At 39.9% G+C, this 20,980-nt stretch overlaps 1 protein-coding gene across 9 annotated transcripts in view; it reads right to left on the bottom strand.

The window, feature by feature from the left end:
- Window positions 1–578: 578 nt before the first annotated feature.
- Window positions 579–20,980, bottom strand: part of LOC109401980 (uncharacterized) — a 596,458-nt gene continuing 576,056 nt past the window's right edge. For 6 of the 9 annotated variants that reach the window (XM_062859577.1, XM_062859579.1, XM_062859580.1 and 3 more), the window contains 6 exons: window positions 15,986–16,116; window positions 15,675–15,919; window positions 6,943–7,169; window positions 6,579–6,882; window positions 5,989–6,521; window positions 579–5,924 (listed from right to left, as the gene is read on the bottom strand). In XM_062859577.1, the coding sequence (XP_062715561.1) occupies window positions 5,634–5,924; window positions 5,989–6,521; window positions 6,579–6,882; window positions 6,943–7,169; window positions 15,675–15,919; window positions 15,986–16,116 (1,731 nt within the window). In that variant the 3' untranslated portion in view covers window positions 579–5,633. The remainder of the gene's footprint in view (window positions 5,925–5,988; window positions 6,522–6,578; window positions 6,883–6,942; window positions 7,170–15,674; window positions 15,920–15,985; window positions 16,117–20,980) is intronic. The other 3 variants (XM_062859583.1, XM_062859584.1, XM_062859578.1) reach the window with 2 other exon arrangements.

Below are 20,980 nucleotides of genomic sequence, written 5' to 3'. Positions count from 1 at the left end.
TAAATTACTGATGTATTATTTGGTCGCATAAGATGCTACATTACATCGCAACAGTGCACACCGCCAATCGCATAAGGTGGCTTCAAGCCATAGCGCGTTATCACTGTGCCGCCAATTAACGTATATCGCCTTCACTATTGCACGCTTAAGGCACTTTTGCTGGATCTTATGTGATGTAAGATGTAACTTAACCGCCTAAAAGTTCGTATAACACGATCATAAAGTTTATTATACATATGCAAATCGGCTGTCTGGGACATGTCCAATCAAGATAGTAACAGTGGGCATTCTTTCGCAATGACGGTAAAACCAGAACACTCTATTTCCAACATTATGTTAGCTGCATCCATCGATTGTTTGCTCCAATATATATATGTATATATTCATCCACATATCGTCTTTTCAATATATAAACATCTAATAATTATCATATAATCTGTTTCATCTTCCATGATGTGTGTGTTCCTTCGATCGCTCGGGCTATTTATTTACAATGTACATCGACGATCTGTTCAGCTTGCCGGTTTTGTTCAGTGGTTTGGTTTGTATTGTGTTCACGCTTTGTTATTGTTTTACACACACACACACACGCACCCCCATACTTGTGGTGGTGGCGGTTAAATTCTTCTATACTACACACCCACGCTTCGCAATTGTCTAGGTTCTTTTTTCAAGGTTTTGGCTTTGCTATCAAGTCCTGCTGGTTAAAATTGGCTTTTACTTCTGTAGTTTTTTTTCTCTATTTAACAACGTTCACATTCACAATCTCTGGCACATGTGCGCACAGTTTTTTAGTGTATGGGTGCGTTTGTTTGCTATGGAATTTCTCTCGTTTTGATTTATGGAATTTTGTTTTGCGGTCTATAAATTCACATATAAAATATTCAGTTCCTTTGTGTGAAGTTTATTTGTTGTTATTTATTTTTATTTTAGCTATGCGTTTTCATTTGACTATTTTTTTTTTTTGTATAAGAAACGATGACTTTAGTGACAAGCCTAATATCAACTATTTGGAAATTTTGTGAGTTAATGAACATGATGCTAAGGAAGAAAACGCGGAAACCGTTTTGATTTGTATTGTATTGTAGCATTATTGTGGTGACGCTGAGAAACGATGGTGTTACGAAAAATGCTAATAGAGGTTTGGATTTCTGTGTAGGTGCATGGTTAAAACTTGAGGCTGCTATTGAGTAAATGGAAGGGAAATGCTAGTTTGGAGCTTTCCCAGAAGCAAGCATGGTACAATTTATTGCGTTACTCTCTTGGTTACTCTGAAGTAGACGTAAATATTAAATATAAGTAAACTTGTATGTCGCCTAGAAACAGCAGACAGTACTTTAAGGGATTGTCATTTTCGTATGAATTAATTGATGATATCTAGGTACAATGGCAATTCGCGGCAAAATTTCCTAAATTTCGCGGACTACTATTGTGAATTTCGCGGTCCTATATTTTTGACCGTTTTGTTGCATATCATATGAATAATTAACTTGGTTTTGTGAGACAAACTCATGAATTTACCGACAAAAAGTAAGAAATTTGATAAGCATATATTTATAATGCAATAAACTCGTAAATAATTTTACACTGACAAACATTATCAGACAATTTATGCTAAAGTATTTGTTATTGATGGAAATTTGTTGGTTATTTTAACAATTTTACCAAAATTCGCGGAATTTCTCAAATTCCGCGACCATAGTCCAATTTCGCGGATTTCGCATCGAGAATTTTCGTTGTCCCTAGATATCGTTTCAGACTACTCTTTTTCCTTTTCCTTTCTTTTCTGGGGATGTTCTTATAACATAAGGAAATTCACCAAAACAGCGTAAATTGCAGCGTACGCCATGATTTTCTGCTATTTGAAATGTGTCATTTAATTGCGAATGAATTAATCATAGATTGCCTTGGGGATGGCAATGTTTACGCAGAATAATATTTAATTAGAGTCTTGTACCGACTTTTCGATCCCTCTAAGCAGAATACCCTCTTCGAATGAGTGTATTCAGTTTAGTACCTTTTAATTCCGCCTTTTTTGCTTATTCATTGACAGATACGCGTATTTCGACTACCACTTGTAATCTTCCTCAGTGTCAGTTTTCCACTGAAGTGTCCACTGTCAAATGATAAGCAGAAAAGGGCGGAATTAAAAGGTACAAAACTGATTACACTCATTCGAAGAATTTAATCAGAGGTTCACGTTGTTTAGTGAATCCCCTTATTACGTTTTAATTTTGTCATTTACCCCTATCCGAGCAATTATTTTAAGGTGTCATGATGCATCACCAAACTTTCAAACGAATCATTGAATTTTTGCTTTTCAATGATTGTTTGCCTCGAGTTTTTGAAGTGATAAAAAATTGTCTATTCTGCAGCAATCCAGCAGAAAAAGTATCATAGTATTCACTGCGAGTGAGCATATAGGATGATACTTTTCCATACAAATATTCGCTTTGGTGGCAGAGAATTATCACTTTGAAATTCCGAGCCACATATCTAACATGGCTGCCGATGCTGATGATGCCGTAAAAAGCCTTAAGCATAAGTGGGCATAAGAGCCAGGACTCACGAAGGATTATGAACCGGGACCTTCTCAGCAACGGGGTTTGCATTCTATAAAACTGAGCGGTTGGTAAGGGTAAAAAATATAATTTGGACATGTATATAATTTGGACATGCACGGCGATGTATGCCTTGTTCCGGAGAGCTAATAAAAGTAGATACTTCTCAATATCCATTATTGGATCAAATAGACCCTATTCTGATGACTTACGTTGAAAATACGCTTAACAATTAAGAATTTACTTCAAAATTATCGAAAATGTACATTATTTCACTAAAACCCATCAAATTGCATACCTGTGCAGCAGACGACATACACTTCACAGTCACATACAATATTCAACTCAAAATGATTGAATTAATAATTGTGAGAAATTTAAAAGCCTTTTTGCAATGAAAAATGGTCAATAAAGAAGCATTAGGCAGCCAATCTCTTAACATTCATCTAGAAAGCTTAAAATAGGTGGTGTCCAAAATACATTACAAGTTTTCTACTGTAAATATATTTTGGTCATCTGACGAACTACATGGGGATGCTGTGCGTTTGCATACTTGGAGGCGTATTCTGTGGGTCTGGCGATATTTCCTCGATTTTAACAAAAACTGTAATAGTTATCAAAATAGATGCCTGTTAACCGGAGAAATTAGATTATTTGCAAGAAAATATTTGTTAATTTATGCTACTTCCATGATTTAGCAGTATTCATGGCTAAACATTGAGATAATTGCCTTGTCCAAATTATATATTAGTGTGGGACACGGAAAGACATTTTACTTCTGTATACTTTTTGAGCTTCATTTTGGCCCCATATCAACTGTGCAAAATTTCAGCTCGATCGGAGAAACTATATTTTAGCGCCAGCCGTTTTAAGTTTTCATACGATTAACTATGGGGAAAATCACTTTTTCAAAGAAAAATCGTCACAGGTTGCCCCTTAACCCCTAAAAATATATCGATGAATGATTTGTGTTGGAAATTTTGCGAGGAACAAACCCTCTTAAGACCGCAAAGCGATCTAAGGAACGTGGAAAAAGTTATTGACTGAAAACCGAATGACATGCCAACGCTGTTTAACATGTAAGGAATAACAATAAATAACATTTTATCGATCGAGTAAGGCTTAATAACTTTTCCCACGAATGTCGCATCGCTTTGCGGTCTTCGGAGGTCTGATTCCTCGTGAAGTTATCTACAGGAATCATTCAACGATTTATTTTTATGGATTAATGGGTGACCTCAAGCGATTTTTCTTTGAAGAAGTAAACTTTCTCCATAGTAAATCGTATGAAAAACTAAGAATGGCGGGCGCTAAAATATAGATTCTTCAATCGATCTGAAATTTTGCACAGTTGATATGGGACCAAAATGGAACTCAAAAAGTATACAGGAGTTGGAATTTTTCCATTCTTTATATTTTCCCATATAAACCGTGTACCAGGCTATTATATATACCTGAGGGTGTCCAAAACATATATTCGGTGTCCAAAATGCAATTCTTACAGGCGATCGGAAATTGTGATTTTCTCAGCTTAAAATGCTTTCGTTAAGGTTTTTGTCACCAGGAACGTAATGTACAACCATATAATAAGCGTATTGGTAACTTTACAAAATAATCAATTGCTTTCTAAGGAAGCTAGGGGACGATTTTTCCAACGTTGTCCTCAGCCTGTCCAAAATACATGAATTACCCTACGATATGCTCTCACTCAATGGCTGTACTGTAAAATCGATAATGCTGGATAGTAGGGTGGTCGTTTATTGCTCGTGATGTATCGTCAATATAATGCAAGCATTAATATGGACAAGACAAAATGTTTGAAATAGTGAATTCTAACATTTTTCAGGATCCTCAATGAATGGCTGTATGTTAGACCGATGCGTGTGCCCACTCAAATCAAATTGAATTTAGTTGAAATTTTGGGAGAACGATCATTACCCAAATTGGCATCGTTTATGCATAGGGGAGCGGAAATTTCAAAATTTGCATCGGTCTACAGTATGTACACTACCCGTCATAAGTACGGACTCACAAAAAGTATTGCAACAATATTGCATCACCCTGACTCACCTCGATATCTCGAAAACCAGAACACCTACAAAAATGCCGCCTTCAGAAAAGTTGTTGCTCTTGGTCTTCTGAATAACTTACCTGAATACAGCATCTTTGTAAGTCCTCAGGTTTTGGAGATATCAAGGTGAGTCAGGGTGATGCAATATTGTTGCAATACTTTTTGTGAGTCCGTACTTATGACGGGTAGTGTATATGTAGACTAGACTGACTAGACTACACCTCATGTAGGGATACGTAGCCCTATAACTGTCCTATTTTGCGCCAAAAAAACTTGAAATGCAAAAAATCATTTTGGTAATTACTCGGGTAGTACTGATCCCCTTGGTTGCTCCCTTCTTGGTTTATTGAGCCAAGATTATTCCCCATTCTAACAAAAAATGTTACTTAGAAAAAGGATTAGTGATCTCGCAATCCATCTATACCCGTTTACTTCTCGTAAGCCCTTTTAGCACACTCCAAGGTACATTCGACACACCACGTTATCGGAGTTCACCTTACGCCACCATATATCTATTTCTATAGTTTTATCGTACAATTCAACGAACAGCCTTTGAGACAGTTTTGTCTCTGGAAAATCTCAAAACAAGCTGTTGGCACTCTGCCTCAGGCTAAAAAATACAATAGTCGCGGTATATCATAAAGACAATAACACTCGTCGATAAAATCTGTCACATCACGATCAATAACGGTCTCAACAGACTCAACCTATGGTAGTCTGCCCGGACTACATATGCCCGAAACGGGCAGCTCAGCTTCACTGGCGATATACACATCTAACAGAAAGGAACAACAATTCCCCTAGACAGATTTTCTAGAACACATCCGTAACATATAACAACAAAGTTCACCCGCAGAATGACGGGCTTGCAATTGGCGCCCAACGTGGTCGTGTTTGGCTGGGGTAGTGAAGAATACAGTTCACCGACCGAAAGTTCGTGGCTTGGGGTACGGCTTGGGAAATGACGAGGATCAGCTGCTTCACTACAGCTGATCCTCGTCCTATAAGCCACAGTCGAAGCTCTCGCCCCACTCGCTGTAGCGGGAGTCCTGTTTCTGCAGCCGTTGCTGGCAGGCCTCTAGATAGCTGTCCTGTATCCGGTACATGCCACTGTTCGCCTGGTACATCAGCGTTTCCAAGATGCGTTCGTTTTTGATCGCCTTCGACGGAAGCACGATCTTGATTAGTTCCTGCGGTGAGATTCGGTGCAGTTTCAGGTCCCTGGCTAGGCGTTCCATGATGCAGCGGAATTCGACCTTGGCGTCCGTTTTGGCCGATACCTTGGATTTCACCTACGGAGAAGTAAGAAAAAATACATTGAGAGATTGGAAGGTGATGTTGAATGATCGAGTCTACCTTATGCTTCGCCCAAGCCAGCATTGCTTCGAACTTGCGAACCTCGGGTATTTCCAGATTACGGCACATGATCATCTGAACCATGCTTTCGCTGAGCGTGAGAAACTCCGCCGTCTGAAACAGGGCGTACGCTCGGGTTTCAACGAACGCTAGGATCATGTTGACCAGCTCCGAGGCAGACGTGTACCTCCAGTAGTAGTTCTCCAGAGCAGTCAACATCGGACAGACGGCGTCTATCCTTAGGAACTGTTTTGCGTGGTGGAAACAAGCTTGCAGAAGCTCGGGCAGGTCATAGTGCTCCGCAGCACAAATGAGACCCGGGATCGATATGCACGTTAACGGGCAACTACCTGTGTGTAGGTAATCTAGCAGCACTCGGAAGGTTTCCGGATCGAACTCGATGATCGTAAACTCAGTCTGCGCAAGTTTCGCGCGATCGACCTTCTGCGCATCGGCGCAAACCGACAGCCGGGGAACGGCCAGCTGGCCAGCGTTGGCTTTGCTCTTGGAACTACTTTCTTTGCCATCTTTATCTGGAAAAGTAATAAAATCCGTTGACTTGAAATGGTACGCGGGGGGAGCATACGAACCGGAACAATCCTGTGATGAGGCCCACTTCTTCTTGTCGTCGGCGTTGAGCTGCGATTGCTGCTTCCGTATCGATCGACCCCAGCCGGCGGTAATTGTGCCGAGCCGGGAGAAGGCTCGCTTCACCATCGGAGACGAGGGAACACTTTTCGGTCGAGGAGATTCAATGTCCGGCACTTGAAGAAAGTTACTGCTCTTGGGCCGTAGGTTCTGCGGGGAGAGTAGCGTTGGAGCCGGCCGGGCCAGGAGCTCCGCAACCGGCACCTGAGGTGATCCGAAACCAGTTTGAATGCCGTACAGCATTTCCTAGAGATAGACATGATATTTGTACATTTCAGGAGTTGATCAGCTGCGGTCCTAAGTTACCTGAAAGACACGACTTCTAACGCCCAGGATGGCGCGTACGCCGATGAAGCGGGCCCGTTGTTTGGACTGCTGCCCTACTAGGAACACTACGTCGAATAGCTGTGCGTTCTGAAGACACGACGGTTCCAGGTTTAAAAATACGCGTGTAAAATCTTTCGCTAATTGATCGTAGTCCTCGAACTGATCTCTAACCGAATCTAGTAACGGTGAAGAAGGCCTCATGTGTCCTGCAATGGAAGGTGCGTCAACGGGGAAAGTCGCGGTTAGGTCAAACATTGATTCCAGACTCCAAAACACCACCAACGGGGTGGGGGTCATCTACGGTGGATGGGTTGCGGGTCACGGAAAAAAGATTCATCAGTATTCAAAGCGTTTCCAGGTCTGCAAACTGATCGATCAATTATGACTTGAATTCTGCTTGGTTTTTAATGCGTTGTCTTAAAGCGCCTCGACCCATATTTTAAAACGTTTTGGTTGGTGTGTTGCTCCATCAGATGAGCCAGCAAGAAGAACAGTTGAAACAACAATCGTTTGTGCCTATTTCTAGTTTCCGGCTGAAGAGAGCTCGTTCAAACAACAAGTGAAGAGTATTTGTTCAGTCAACAAAGGCAGCATCTCGGTTGCAGTTCCTTGGCGGGAAGCACTCCGATTCGACCCCCGACCCCCTTTTCATATATTTAAGCAGTCATCATTGGATGGCGATGCCGCGGAAAATCCCCTCCGCTCCCATGTGACTTCAAGCACATGGCAAGACACGGGAAGCCATTGCCATGGGTCCAACAAATGAAAGCTACACAAAGCAAATAAAACACTAATATAGCGAAACAATAGCGTCGTGTCGTTCCAGTAGCAGCGAGCGCTCTATTCCCTTCGTCGTAAACTCTCAAGTATAAGAGGAGTGAGATGCAAAAACAAAGCAAAGTAGGAAAAAGGCGGGAAAACGGAAAATCGTTCATGGTGTAGTGTACGTAGGCACTCTCTAGTTTGTAGTTCAATGCAGGCGAAGAGCTTTGCAATTGAAGTAAACGTGGAGGGAGGTGGCAAAGATGCATCCTGCGTAAAAGAAAAAAATATACAAGTCGAGGAGAAATTTGGATTTTTAGGATTTTTAAAACATTTCAATGAGTAGTCAATACTCATTTCAATGAGAGTTCGAACTTACTAGTCAAACCGAACTAGTTGAAAAAAAAAACCTTTTATAGCAGAGTAAACGTATTGATTCAACTGCACCAGACCAGCCAGCAAATTAGGGTAAAAGGGTATAATACGCCCCACCGGGGCAAAACGCCCCCCTTCATTTTCTAGCGATTCCAGCGCTTTTCGCATGCGTGATCGATTTGAGATCTTAAATATTGAAGAATAATTGCCATCAAGCTAGTTCGTTAGTAGATTGGTACAGAAAAGCAATAAAAATATCAAAAAGTCTGAAATCGAGGCTTTTGGCGTAATATTTTACCTCTTGTAAACTTACTTCATTGTAAACGAAGCTAGTTCTGTTCGCTTGTGTTATTTTGCAACTTTTATGCAGTTAAACACTTGTCAAGAGACCCTCCTAGGATAAGCATGTGGTGGAAATATCCCCTGGTACAGTTTTATCACGGGGCTGGACGTTTTTCTTTTGATGGGGCGTATTGCCCCGTTTGTTTTGATAAGGTAAATTTTGGAACGTTTTCGAAAAACGTTTCAAAGCTTCCATAGCCGTCCCTCCAAAGGCAAAGTTCTCATGCAACACTTCACTGACTTTAGGAACAACGATTTGCAGTGGACAATAGATGGAATAAGGCGCTAATTTTAGATTTATTGCCATTTCTGCTTAAGGGGGGCATATTATACCTGTTTACCCTAGGAACAATTGTTCGAAAGTCGGATCTTGGACCGTGAGAAGTTCTCACTCAAAACTACGAATGTGCCGACCTGAATGTGGCAGCTATCCAGGAAGAATTTATCAAGGTTCCACCATAAACAAAATTCAAGGCCTCGAGGTATAAAGGAAAACCATTAAATTTTGTGTGTCCAGTCCGGTACCAAATAATATTCATGACGCCGCTGTTTCCACTGCGAATTTTTGCAGGAGTTTCCATGAGATTTCTTCCAGGAGTTTCACCTGAAAATCTTCCAGAATTTTGACGGAGAACTCGAGAAGTTTCGTCGGAAATTGTCCCAGATATTCTACCGGGAATGCTTCAAAGAGTTCACTCTGGATTTGTCTGGTAGTTTACTGAAATTTCTTTGATACATTTCATCGGTAACACCTCCAACATTGCCACCTCTGGAAGCTTCGAGAATTTCGGGTGATTTTTCTGCAAGTTCCCGTAGGAATTTGTAGAGAATTCCTCTAGGATTTTCAACAGGAATTTTTCTAGTAATTTCACTGAGCATTCCTCCAGGATATTTGACGGGGACTAAGAAGGTATCTTCAGTGTGTGTGTGAGTGTTGGTGATCTTCTAGTTTTAGACGACAATGGCGCCTGCCACGTCGTCAGGTTGCAGGTCATTGTGGGGAAGGGGAAGGAAGTGATGATTGCAATTGTTTGTATCCACAGCAGACCGAATATACCTCTGCGTCTGCACAAATTCATGCGGATTTCGGAGTTGGCTCAGGGTACACACATTAGTGCGAGGATGCCAGGGCATAAGGTGAAAGTTTAGTGTGTTTATTACTCTGAAAATGATGCGGCATAGTTCGCTTGATTGCTTAACCCATAGGCGTTATCTGATAAATTGACACGAAGTTTTTTCCATATAAATGACTGAAGGAATGCCAAAAGAGGAATGCCAAGGGAACAGCTGAAAAAAAATTCAAACAGGTTACAAAATGAATTCTCAAATAGTTTGCCCAACAAAATATCAAGTAATTGTTAGAAAAATGTCCAAAAACTTTTGCAATATTATTGCAATGAAAATTGCCGAAAGAATTTCCAAACGAACCATAAACAAAAAGTCTCAAATCAATTGCTCAAAAAAATTCCAATGAAATTGCCAAAGGAAAAAATAAAAGGGTATTTCACTTTTCGTAGGCGTTGCGGGAATAATGACGACGATCGTTGGATAGCTGATAGGAAAGCACTCGCGTGCTGAGAATATGACCTGCACCAATCAGCCTTATTACCCAACTCTGCCATAACGGTTCACGTTCACTGTTTTACTGTTTTTGAAATCTGGATCAAAGGTGTCTGCAAACAACCACGACAAGGACATCCCAGATACAGGCAATCGCGAGCGAAATGGTACCTGCTCCAAACGAATCCGTTCCGATCTAATGTTTGTGCAGTTGCTCTTGAGAGCAGAATGAACCAACTGCAGCTAGAAAAGGCAGCACGATTACACTGTTCGACAAAAAAAAAACTTCTGCCGTGATCAGAGACCCCATTAGTAGGGCACAAAAGCGCATGAAAAATATAGAAAAATGCCATTTTCAAATCTGTTGGAGCACCCCTAGTAACTTTTTGAGATGAGTTTGAATTTTATTCATTTTTGAAGGTTCGACAAGAGCTTTAGAAATCATTATAAACACATTAGAAATACAATATCTTTGAAATGCAGTTTTGTGCACCACTGAAATTTTCACAGATCTGGGAAGCAACTTTGATAAATAACTAGTCAAAATTTCTACCTATTACGACATTCCGTTTCATTGACACATATCCGCGAAGGCTTAACTCTGACTTATATAGTGAAAATCTTTTAGGTTTTTTTTTAATCTAAAGCACGCCCATATTCATATCCATTTAAAAAACTTTTATGCGTTAATGCCGTACAGCGTCAGTCTTAAGGATACTTCGAACGCCTCGGAATATTGGATGGATTTCCGCTCCAGTAGGAGAAAACGTTTCTTTGCAAGTTCTCCACTAGGTCACTAGATGTGACGTCCGTTTTCTGATGTTAATGTATTTTTCAGTCTCTGACTGAAGAAGATGAAAAATTGTATTTTAAACATCTGGTTTAACTAAGTATGATTCTGGAAAGACATACGAGAAATTTTAGGATATGATTACAAAGGATCCACAGGAAGAAAGTTAGATTAATTCATTGAGGTTAGCATGAGTGTTTTAAGGAAAAACTTTTCCAAATAAATTTAATGTTCTAATTGCAGTTTTCAAAAACTTTTTGGTCGCTTATGAAAATGAACAAACTTTATTGTAACATTTGACATCAAATGTTACTTTCATAATCATGTTTAAATACTAATAAACTGCGATTTTGAATGCGATGGATTAGGATCACAATTCAGGCAAAATACACTTTGTCCACTTAATTCAAGGAAGTATTTTGTTTTGATCGAATTTTGAGTCGTGCCAAATTTAAATATCCATATATCGCATATGGATGAGAATTCTTTTCAATGATTAGGTGTGTACCTAAGTAACCGTTCCAGATTGCTTGACCTGGTGGATATCAAGCAGTTCCATGTTCTTAAACATTTAAATACGATGCGGAAAATATATTCAAATTCCAACGACCTCTGCATTGAAACAAATTTGGACTATTTGGACTAAATAAATTATATTAACTCGCCTTAGTGCTTCTGGATAGATAGTATTTAACACTATATTAACAAATAGGGTCTAGGGCCATTTAGGCAGAAGCACCTATTTTGGGCACTTGCTGCTATAACTCAGTCAATTCCAAACCGATTGACTTGAATTGTTGCACATAGCTAGATACTGTGTATCTGATCGTGTCTCAAAAATCAAGTCAATCGGTTCTAAATTGGCTGATTCATAGACACAAGTGCCCAAAAAAGGTGATCCTGCCCAAATGGTTCCAGACCCTATGCCGCTGGAACTTATAAAGCAGTTTTACAATCGTGGAGGACATTATTGAGCTTGAAATTAAGATTGTAGATATTTTACTACATGACAAATTCAATTAAGTTCATAAAAGTGTCTTCAATGGTAATGCCCCAACATACACATTCTGTATTCTGAAACTAACTTAAATGTGATGAAAACAACGATTACTAATAGTAAATGGAGAATGTTCTGATTTTTGGCTTGCATTTTTTTAGCGTCGTATTGTTTTGAACAGTTGTGAACTTCACAAATACAAAGAAACTAAAAAAAAAGTTGTGAACCTAAACCATGTTTTCTGCGCAATGCCAGCTTCAATTCATTGTATTGAATTCAATAAAAGTTATCAATTTTAATACCATGGTATGGCTAGGAGGTTCTTCGAAACATTAAGTGAATATAGACAATCCACGAAAACACTGGAAACGTTTTTTTTGTACTGATCGCAAAATATAAATGTATTAGATTTTATTTTTATTTTTACACAGGCTTACCACGTTAGTAATTTAAAAAATCGAACGGATTTTCTTCTCGAAAATTTGAATTCAATTATTTAGATCATAAGTGTAGCATTTCGAAGTCAAATCAAAATAGTTATTTTGTTATGATTAGATAAGGATAGAGGCTTGCTTTTTGTGATTGAATTAAGAGAAAACTTCAAGGATTTGTATTATATAAGTCATATTTGATTCTTCCCGGATATGTATCAATGAAACGGAATGTCGTAATAGGCTGAAATTTTGACACGTCATTTATCAAAGTTGCTTCTCAGATCTGTGAAAATTTCAGTGGTGCACAAAATGGCATTTTAAAGATATTATGTTTATGATGATGTCTAAAGCTCGTGTCAAACCTTAAAAAATGAATAAAATTCAAACTCATCTCAAAAAGTTTCTAGGGGTGCTCCAACAGATTTGAAAATGGCATTTTTCTACATTTTCCATGCGCTTTTATGCCCTACTAATGGGGACTCTGATCACGGCAAAAGTTTTTTTTTGTCGGACAGTGTTAGCGTGTAATAGCTGAAGCGCAGGAAAGCATGGATCGGATCGATATACGGTGGTCTTACTCAACTGTCAATGGTACACGGTACAATACTGCGCCAGTACCAGCCACGCTGTTGAACGGTTACAATGAAGCTGTGTCAAGATACAGGATAAGCATACCTATTAGATGATTGCCAAGCAGAATAACCACAAACACAGAGTGATGTTAAGGTGAAACCTCAAGAGATCGCGTTTCAATTTTGCATAGTAACTTTAGAGGCACAAATCTGATAAACGATCGAATCACGCTGAATTTTTATATCTTGGCTTTGCTCACTTGCAATCAGAGGCAGATTTCTTCGCGAATTCTCATTCTTGTTTTCGATCGAGTCCAGTTTCAAACGTAAATCGTTCGCATACCCGTTTATGCCAGCAAAATCAAATGGGGAATGGATTCGAACGAACAAAATACGTTTGAAAGTGGAAACGCCCGTAAACAAGAATGAGGGTGTAGAGCTCCTGAAAACGTGAGTAGGGGGTTCAAATCGGCCATTGTGACAGCTGAATGTACTTGAATTTTCTGAAGTTTCACCTTAAGCTAATTGTGGAAACGACCGACAAATTGGCAAAATTATCCCTCTACGATTGGCTTTTTGGTAAACTGAAACTGTAAACTCAAAGCGAAATGTGAATTTTGGTAATAAAACACCCCTATTTTAGACCTTCCTGAAGAAGGTCCGAACCAAGGGCCGAAACGTGGGATGAAATAGAATCACCCTGCTTATAACTTATCCGGACCGAAAAGCCAATCGTAGAGGGATAAGTTTCACCTTATGAATTACAGAAGAAAAAAATGCCGTGAAATCTGGGCACACTACCCCACTTAACTTTCTTTGTGCATTAGCTCCGCTGACGTAATGCACGCTCAACGTGCCTGTCTGGGTCATAATGACCCAAATGCACGACTAGGGTTAACACAATCGTCGACTAGTTGGTACGAAAAAGTAAAATGACTTCAGGGAAAAGTAAATGAACCTAATCCATAAGTCATCGATTAGTGTTTCTTTCACACTTCTCCTGAAAGGAATTCTCGGGTTTCTTTGCAATCCGAATACAAAGATTACGATGATCGCGAAAAGTTTTCCAGTGGCATGGACCTGCTATTGTCCTGCATATTGAATTTTATCACCTCAAAAAATGCTATTGATCTTACATACCAAAACATATTAAATGCGATCCAATACAGAAAGTAAAACAAAAAAAAATACAGTACAAGGCAAGGAGAATTTCAATAGAAAATTACTTCAGATAAAGATTATTATAATTCGGCGCTGTCCATAAACTACGTAGACTCATTTTTGCCCATCTCAGAACCCCCCCTTCCCCCTCGTAGACTTTTGTTCATACACAATTTTCGAAATTTGTATGGAGCATAGACTTTGGCCAGACCCCTCGTCCCCCCTAAGAGTCTACGTAGTTTATGGACAGACCCTTCGTTGATTCATGCAAACCTTTTGAGATTAATGTAATAGTTGTGAAGAAGCAAAATCATACTGAAACTATACTCTAATCAAACTATATGACTCTCTCAGTGCCGCTAAAAGTCATCTACAAGCGAAGCTGAAAGAGAAAAGCGTAGTTTCTAGAAGCATTTGAAGCTGAAATAGTTGAAGCATAAGTTTGTGTTGTTATAGAAATACTACAATAGATTATTCGTTCGCCAATCGACATATGATTTTCAAGAGAGTGTAGAGATACCAATTTAATCAAAATTCTGTGAAAAATTCCAATTTGTCCGAGTTCTGATTCCGATTACTTTTTGTTTCAAAAGATAGGGGTTCGAAAATAGACACTGACATAACAGCGAGAGTGGTACACAGTAGGCAGTAGCAATAGTTGAGTGTAGTTTAGTTGTACGATCACAGACAGAAGCAGCTTGACAGGTACACGTGACTGCGTTGCGCTCTTCTTCGGTTGCATTGTTTTTTTAGTATGTGTTGTTGACGGTATGAAGCAATAGAGAAATAGTGACAGATAGGCATCATATTCGTTCGGTGCTCGGTCGGATTTTTCGGCTAAATAAAGTGCGATTGTTGTAGGTGTAATTTGTGGTGCGGTGTTAGTGTGTGAGAGTGTATGTCGTTTTCGTTTTGAAATCTTGGTTTGATCTGATTGGATAATAAAAAAAAATCTAAATATTTGTGGTTTATTGCGGCTCATTGTTCGTGTGAAATTTAACTTTCTGTCTGCGAGAAGCTGTTTTTTGAAACTTATACTAATAAATAATCCTAGAGAGCTTTGAGAAGACCTCAGATGAACCGAAACGTTGTACAACAAAGTTTATGTAAAATTTTAAATTTCTTGAGATTTGAAGACCAATAACACCGTTCAACACTAAATTTTGTTATGGGATGAGAAAAAAAATAACAGGGGTTTGGGACCCTAGAAGAGTCATAGTGAAAGAATTTTTGAAAAATATTGGACCGGGCCTTCACAGTTCAAAACCGAAGTTTGTATGGAGAACTTGGGGTGTTCAATTGATGTGTGCATTAGAACGCGCTGTGCATATATTTAGGCGTTAGACAATAACGAAACTAACCCAAATACCGAAAACGCCTAAAAATATGCACGGCACGTTCTAATGCACATATCAATTGAACACCCCAAGTTCTCCATACAAACTTCGGTTTTGAACTGTGAAGGCCCGGTCCAATATTTTTCAAAAATTCTTTCACTATGACTCTTCTAGGGTCTCAAACCCCTGTTATTTTTTTTCTCATCCCATAACACCAAATTTTGTAAAATTTTGTCGAGCAGTGTAATTATTGTGTTGCCTCTAGAGTAACTAAAAGTAAAAACAAAGGTTCCAAAACGAATTCAACATTCCGGTGTCAGTGTGTCGAACAGAGACAGACTTATAGGAGACAGAGATAGAGCTTTTATGCGAAGTACATACTATGCGGCACATAGAGTCGCATACAGCAACTAACTGTCACTCGTAACATGCAAGGATCCTCACCGATGGGTCTCCACGAACCCCTTCGGTATGGTTTGGGGATCTGTCCGGTTTCGGCGTGGTTCGCCAGGTTGGCCACGATGTCCTCGAGCATCTGCGAGCGGGTGCGCTCCTGCATCCGGGCAAACTTCGGTGCCGAGTAGGAGGCCCGCTCGCCGTTGACGATCTTCGTCAGCAGCCACTCCCTGTTGGAACGTGTGTATGGATGAGTCTCCTGGTGGTTATAACCATTTCTAGGTCATCTCACTTACCTAAACATCGGGCCCTTCTCGAACACCGACTGCTCCCAGAGGTACGGTTTGTAAGCACCAACTTCGTCTCTCGTGACGACCGAAACCTCGTAACGCGTCGGTTTCCGCTTGATGCGGGCCGATACGCGGACCTGGGAAGGATGAGAAAAGATATTCTACTGAAATACTCTATTCTTCGCAAGTAAGAATTTGGGGCGGCTGGTTGCGATTTTGTTTAAGATAGCAAACAACTAGAAAGAAGTGACCGAAAACCACCGAGAATTCGTCCAGCACTGAAAACTTATTTTTTTTTAGGTTGCTATAAATATGAATTTGTTATCAACTGTCAGGTTCCCATAAAATGAACAAGACCTCACGAAAAATTTTGAAGTTCATGGTCTAGATAGTTAAAAAAAAAAGAGTGGCATTATCCGAAAGAAAAAGTGAAAAATGATGCGTGTTTGGGGCAGTTGCGATGGGGATCGCGATCGGGTGACATTGTACGAAGGAAAAAGGGAAAAAAACGCGTGTTTGTGGCAGTTGCGATGGGGATCGCGATCGGGTGATATTGTACGAAGGAAAAAGTGAAAAGTGACACGTGTTTGGGGCAGGTGCACATTGTACTTCCTCGTGAAAAGATAAAAATGGATGCACACTTGGTATCAAACAGTATGAAGGAGTTAAGGAGTGGTTGCGGTCATCCGACGACATGGAACTGGGTGAGATCATTCCGAGTTTTTTTTTCTTTACATACTAGAAGAAGTTTGGGTTATTTCCCCAATGCGTTTTCCAGGGTGTCTACTACCTGGAAAAACCTGGAAAACCTGGAATTATCAGGGAATTTCATTTACCCTGGAAAAAACCTGGAATTCTCAGGGAATTCCGGAGTCAATCAGGGAATTTTTATTGAAACTAGTTTGAACTAGACCTATATAAATTTCATAAAGAAATTCTGGTGAAATATATAGAACCATTGCTTGCATACCGTGTAGAGGCTAATGGCAAACAAAGGACAAATTATTGGTATATTTAAGAAAATTTCTAGAGGGAAATTCCAGATTATTGAAAAAAAAACTCACAGAATTTTCTAAAGCATTTGTTTAGGAAATCCTTCAGGGAATATCCATTTTTTTTCTAACGGAAATCATGACAGAGTACAGTCGTTCTCTGAAGTAGTTAGAAACATTTTCCGTATGCTTAATAATCGAAATCAAAAGGATTTTAAAAATAAATCTGCCAAAAATTATAGACAGTACTTCAATATTTCCAACATGAGGAGCTTCGCAAAATGTTGTATTTTCTAGGAGTAGCTTTAACCCCTTCGGGACGACTTTTTTCACCAACCTCGCCGCTGTAGAACGCGTCAGCAAGGTGCAAATGACCCAACCGTCCAGAAAGGGTTAAATAATAGTTTATTATTTGACAGAGATGAGCCAGCCTAGGGCTGCAAATCTCTTTAATAAAGATAATAATAAATAATAGTTTATTATTTTTAATATAAAAAAATGGAATTTGAAACACTAAGGGAATTATAGTAAGACTTTTCTGTATAAACTTTTTGAATATGTTTTGGAATCAGACTTGCTAAAGTTTTTTTCAAGAATGTCGACAGTAAAAAATCCCATGCAGTTTCTAATAAAATATTGCACAAAGTTCAGTATTCAATTTTGAAATTTTCTGTGAGATTTCCTGATTAAATAATATAATATGTTTCTATAACAGATTATCGTCTTATACCATCATAAATTTATGCAAAATATTTGTCGAAATTTCTTGAAGACTCTCACCAACATCTTAATGAATTTAAATAAATCTCAAAAAAATCCTATTGACAAATCATTTCAATAGACATTTGCATTGCACTTCATTCGGAATCCTTTCTTCTTCTTTCTTTCTTTCCTTTATGGCTTGACGTCCTCACTGGGACTTGGCCTGCCTTGCTTCAACTTAGTGTTCTTTGAGCACTTCCACAGTTATTAATTAAAGAGCATTCTTTGCCTGCCATTGCATGAATTTGTATATTGTGAGGCAAGTCCAATGATACACTATGCCCAGGGAGTCGAGAAAATTTTCTCGACCGGAACGGGAATCGAACCTGCCATCTCCGGATTGGCGATCCATAGCCTTAACCACTAGGCTAACTGGAGACCCCGAATTTCATTCGGAATCCTATACATAATAATATATCTCGGAAATCTACCTAAAATTGTTGGCTCCATATTGTAGGGAATGAGAGGCGTACAAAGAAATATAATATGAACACGAAGTAGGGCATATATCAATGGAAGCCATGCCGAGCGGCACCAAAACAAAGCAAGCGGGAAAAGAGCAACGTTAAATCAGTCTTGTAAAATATTTCGCACGAGTAGGTTGCATCGTTTGCATCCTTCCTCGATTGTGAAGAGTTTCGGCCGGTTGAATTGATTGACCCGGACTGCCACAGTGTCCGTCCGGACACGACAATGGCACAGCCGGTAGGTAAGCTCCCAATTAGGTAATTATTAGACACAGTTTTTCCCGTAATGTGTGCAGATGGGCATCAACGAAGCATCTCCATTTCTCTTCACCCAGCGCGGAATAAATCTCGCACGGCTTGGTTCATTGTTTTGGGAAGTTTGGCGTTTTAGTTTTGTTTGCCGCTGGAAGAAAATTGTCGAAATAGTGGTTGTTACGGTTGCGAGGCAGGATTTTGTAACGATGGAACTGGCACGGTCTTTTTATCGGCGTCATTGACGTTCATGGGAAACGCTATTTTGTCGGTAGGTGTAGTCCATCTTGCGTGACTGGTCATTGCAAGTTGTTTTTTATGAATGAAATACTACACTCAGAAATAATAAAAATCGTAAACTGTTTAAAAGTTAATCTTTTTTGTCATTAGAAGCATTTAAACACACTTCAGTTTAAAAAGTATACTGACGACAACTAATAATTTAAACTTAGCCAGATTTGGGTGAGTTTATTTGGGTGTATGTTTAGTTCAGCCATCAGCCAACTTCGTTGCAACTTTGTCATGAAAATTATATTTTCCGCTGCAAAAATATCTTTTGCACCTCGATTCCATTACAAATTTAATATAATTCTTAAAAAAACCAATCCCCGGACTCACAGGTAAGTGTTGAAATACATAATTGTTACTGCACGACATTACAAATCAATCGTTCAGCAGGGCAGCACCAAACAATCTTTCCATCGGATGCACAACGATGGACATACCTACGTAGCTGATTCCCAATCATCGATCGGAACGAGCGGTCGGCGAGCGGGAGTGCGAAGGTTACGGCAGCGGTGGATACGGAAGAATTCATGACCGGCGGTGGATTTCGCAATGACGGCGGCAGCGGTAGTTCGATTTCGACGCGGAGTAAAATTAAGCTTTTCATCGGATGCGGCGGAAACAAATTCCCTGAAACTCAGGACCACTGCCGGGTGTCGGTGTAAATAGGCATGCGGTGCAACGAGAAAGGCCAGGATAATGTCGGAGATGGGAATTGAATCGAACATCGACCGCAACACACCGGTAAAAGATTGCCGAGCAGATCTCATATTAAATTTTGTATTTATGTAAATCTAGTTTAATAAAATTGTTTGCCTCCTTCGTTATTCCTTGTTTATTTTTTCAATGAAAAACAAAATAACAACACAGCCTAAACAAGTTCTCGATATATCCAGGTTAAACTAGGTTTAATATTTGCAACTAATACTGGACTTCGTTTTTATGAAAGTTATACTAGACCAGTATAGCCTGCATATAAACCAAGCCTGGGGTCAACCAGGTGAAATGAATTTAGAATGGGATTTAAACTATTTAGTTTAGATTTTTTTCTGAGTGTACAGGACCATGTTCCTGGGACTTTATCTGTCAATAACGATGGATGAAAGGTTATTCCCTGTTATATTGCTTGACTTTATAGTTTGTGAATTTTAGCGGTCAACATAATTTGATATTGCTTTTTTCACTGAAAATTTTCCTTGCTTCGCTGAACAACATGACGTTTTCATCCAGCGAAGGCTTACGCGATACAGAAAATCGCTGAATTTCACACTAACACTGCAGAAAATCTGTCAACAATAACTCAATACACATGCATTTTCAGCGAAAAGATCTATTTGCGTGACAACAATCCACTCCCATGACTACCGGGCGGCCGCCGTCAAATATCAGGATTGCCAACTGTCCGGCGACTGCTGTCAGTTTTCTTTGTCGCCGAATCTGGCGCTGGGTCTTCGGCGCGGAAACCCAAAGGTGGGAATAAAATTTTGGGGTTTGCGCGCAATAATTATTTGAGTTATATCTAGCGTTTATGTTTTGCCTCGTTCAAGGCTGTTGTAAGCCAGGTTGTAAGTATCATTTGCTCAGCCAAAAGCAAACGATGGGATACAGTTTGTCTAATTGCAATTGTTAAATAAACTGTGGTATTTAAATTTTCTAGTTTATTCGAGAGGGTGAGCGGCAACGAAAAAAAGCGAATTCCTTGGAGAGGGTAAGCTAACGGTGAATTCCCCCGAGAGGGTAAACCGCAACGAAAAAGCGAATTCCCCCGAGAGGGTAAGCTAACAGTGAATTCCCCCGAGAGGGTAAACCGCAACGAAAAAGCGAATTCCCCCGAGAGGGTAAGCTAACGGTGAATTCCCCCGAGAGGGTAAACCGCAACGAAAAAGCGAATTTCCCCGAGAGGGTAAGCTAACGGTAAATTCCCCCGAGAGGGTAAACCACAACGAAAAAGCGAATTCCCCCGAGAGGGTAAGCTAACGGTAAATTCCCCCGAGAGGGTAAACCGCAACGAAAAAGCGAATTCCCCCGAGAGGGTAAGCTAACGGTGAATTCCCCCGAGAGGGTAAACCGCAACGAAAAAGCGAATTCCCCCGAGAGGGTAAGCTAACGGTGAATTCCCCCGAGAGGGTAAACCGCAACGAAAAAGCGAATTCCCCCGAGAGGGTAAGCTAACGGTAAATTCCCCCGAGAGGGTAAACCACAACGAAAAAGCGAATTCCCCCGAGAGGGTAAGCTAACGGTGA

Source organism: Aedes albopictus, chromosome 3 (genome assembly GCF_035046485.1).
Source record: "Aedes albopictus strain Foshan chromosome 3, AalbF5, whole genome shotgun sequence".
In the NCBI taxonomy this organism is placed as follows: domain Eukaryota; kingdom Metazoa; phylum Arthropoda; class Insecta; order Diptera; family Culicidae; genus Aedes; species Aedes albopictus.
The sequence above is the reverse complement of the archived record's forward strand: the minus strand, read 5'-3'. Positions and strand labels throughout refer to the sequence as shown.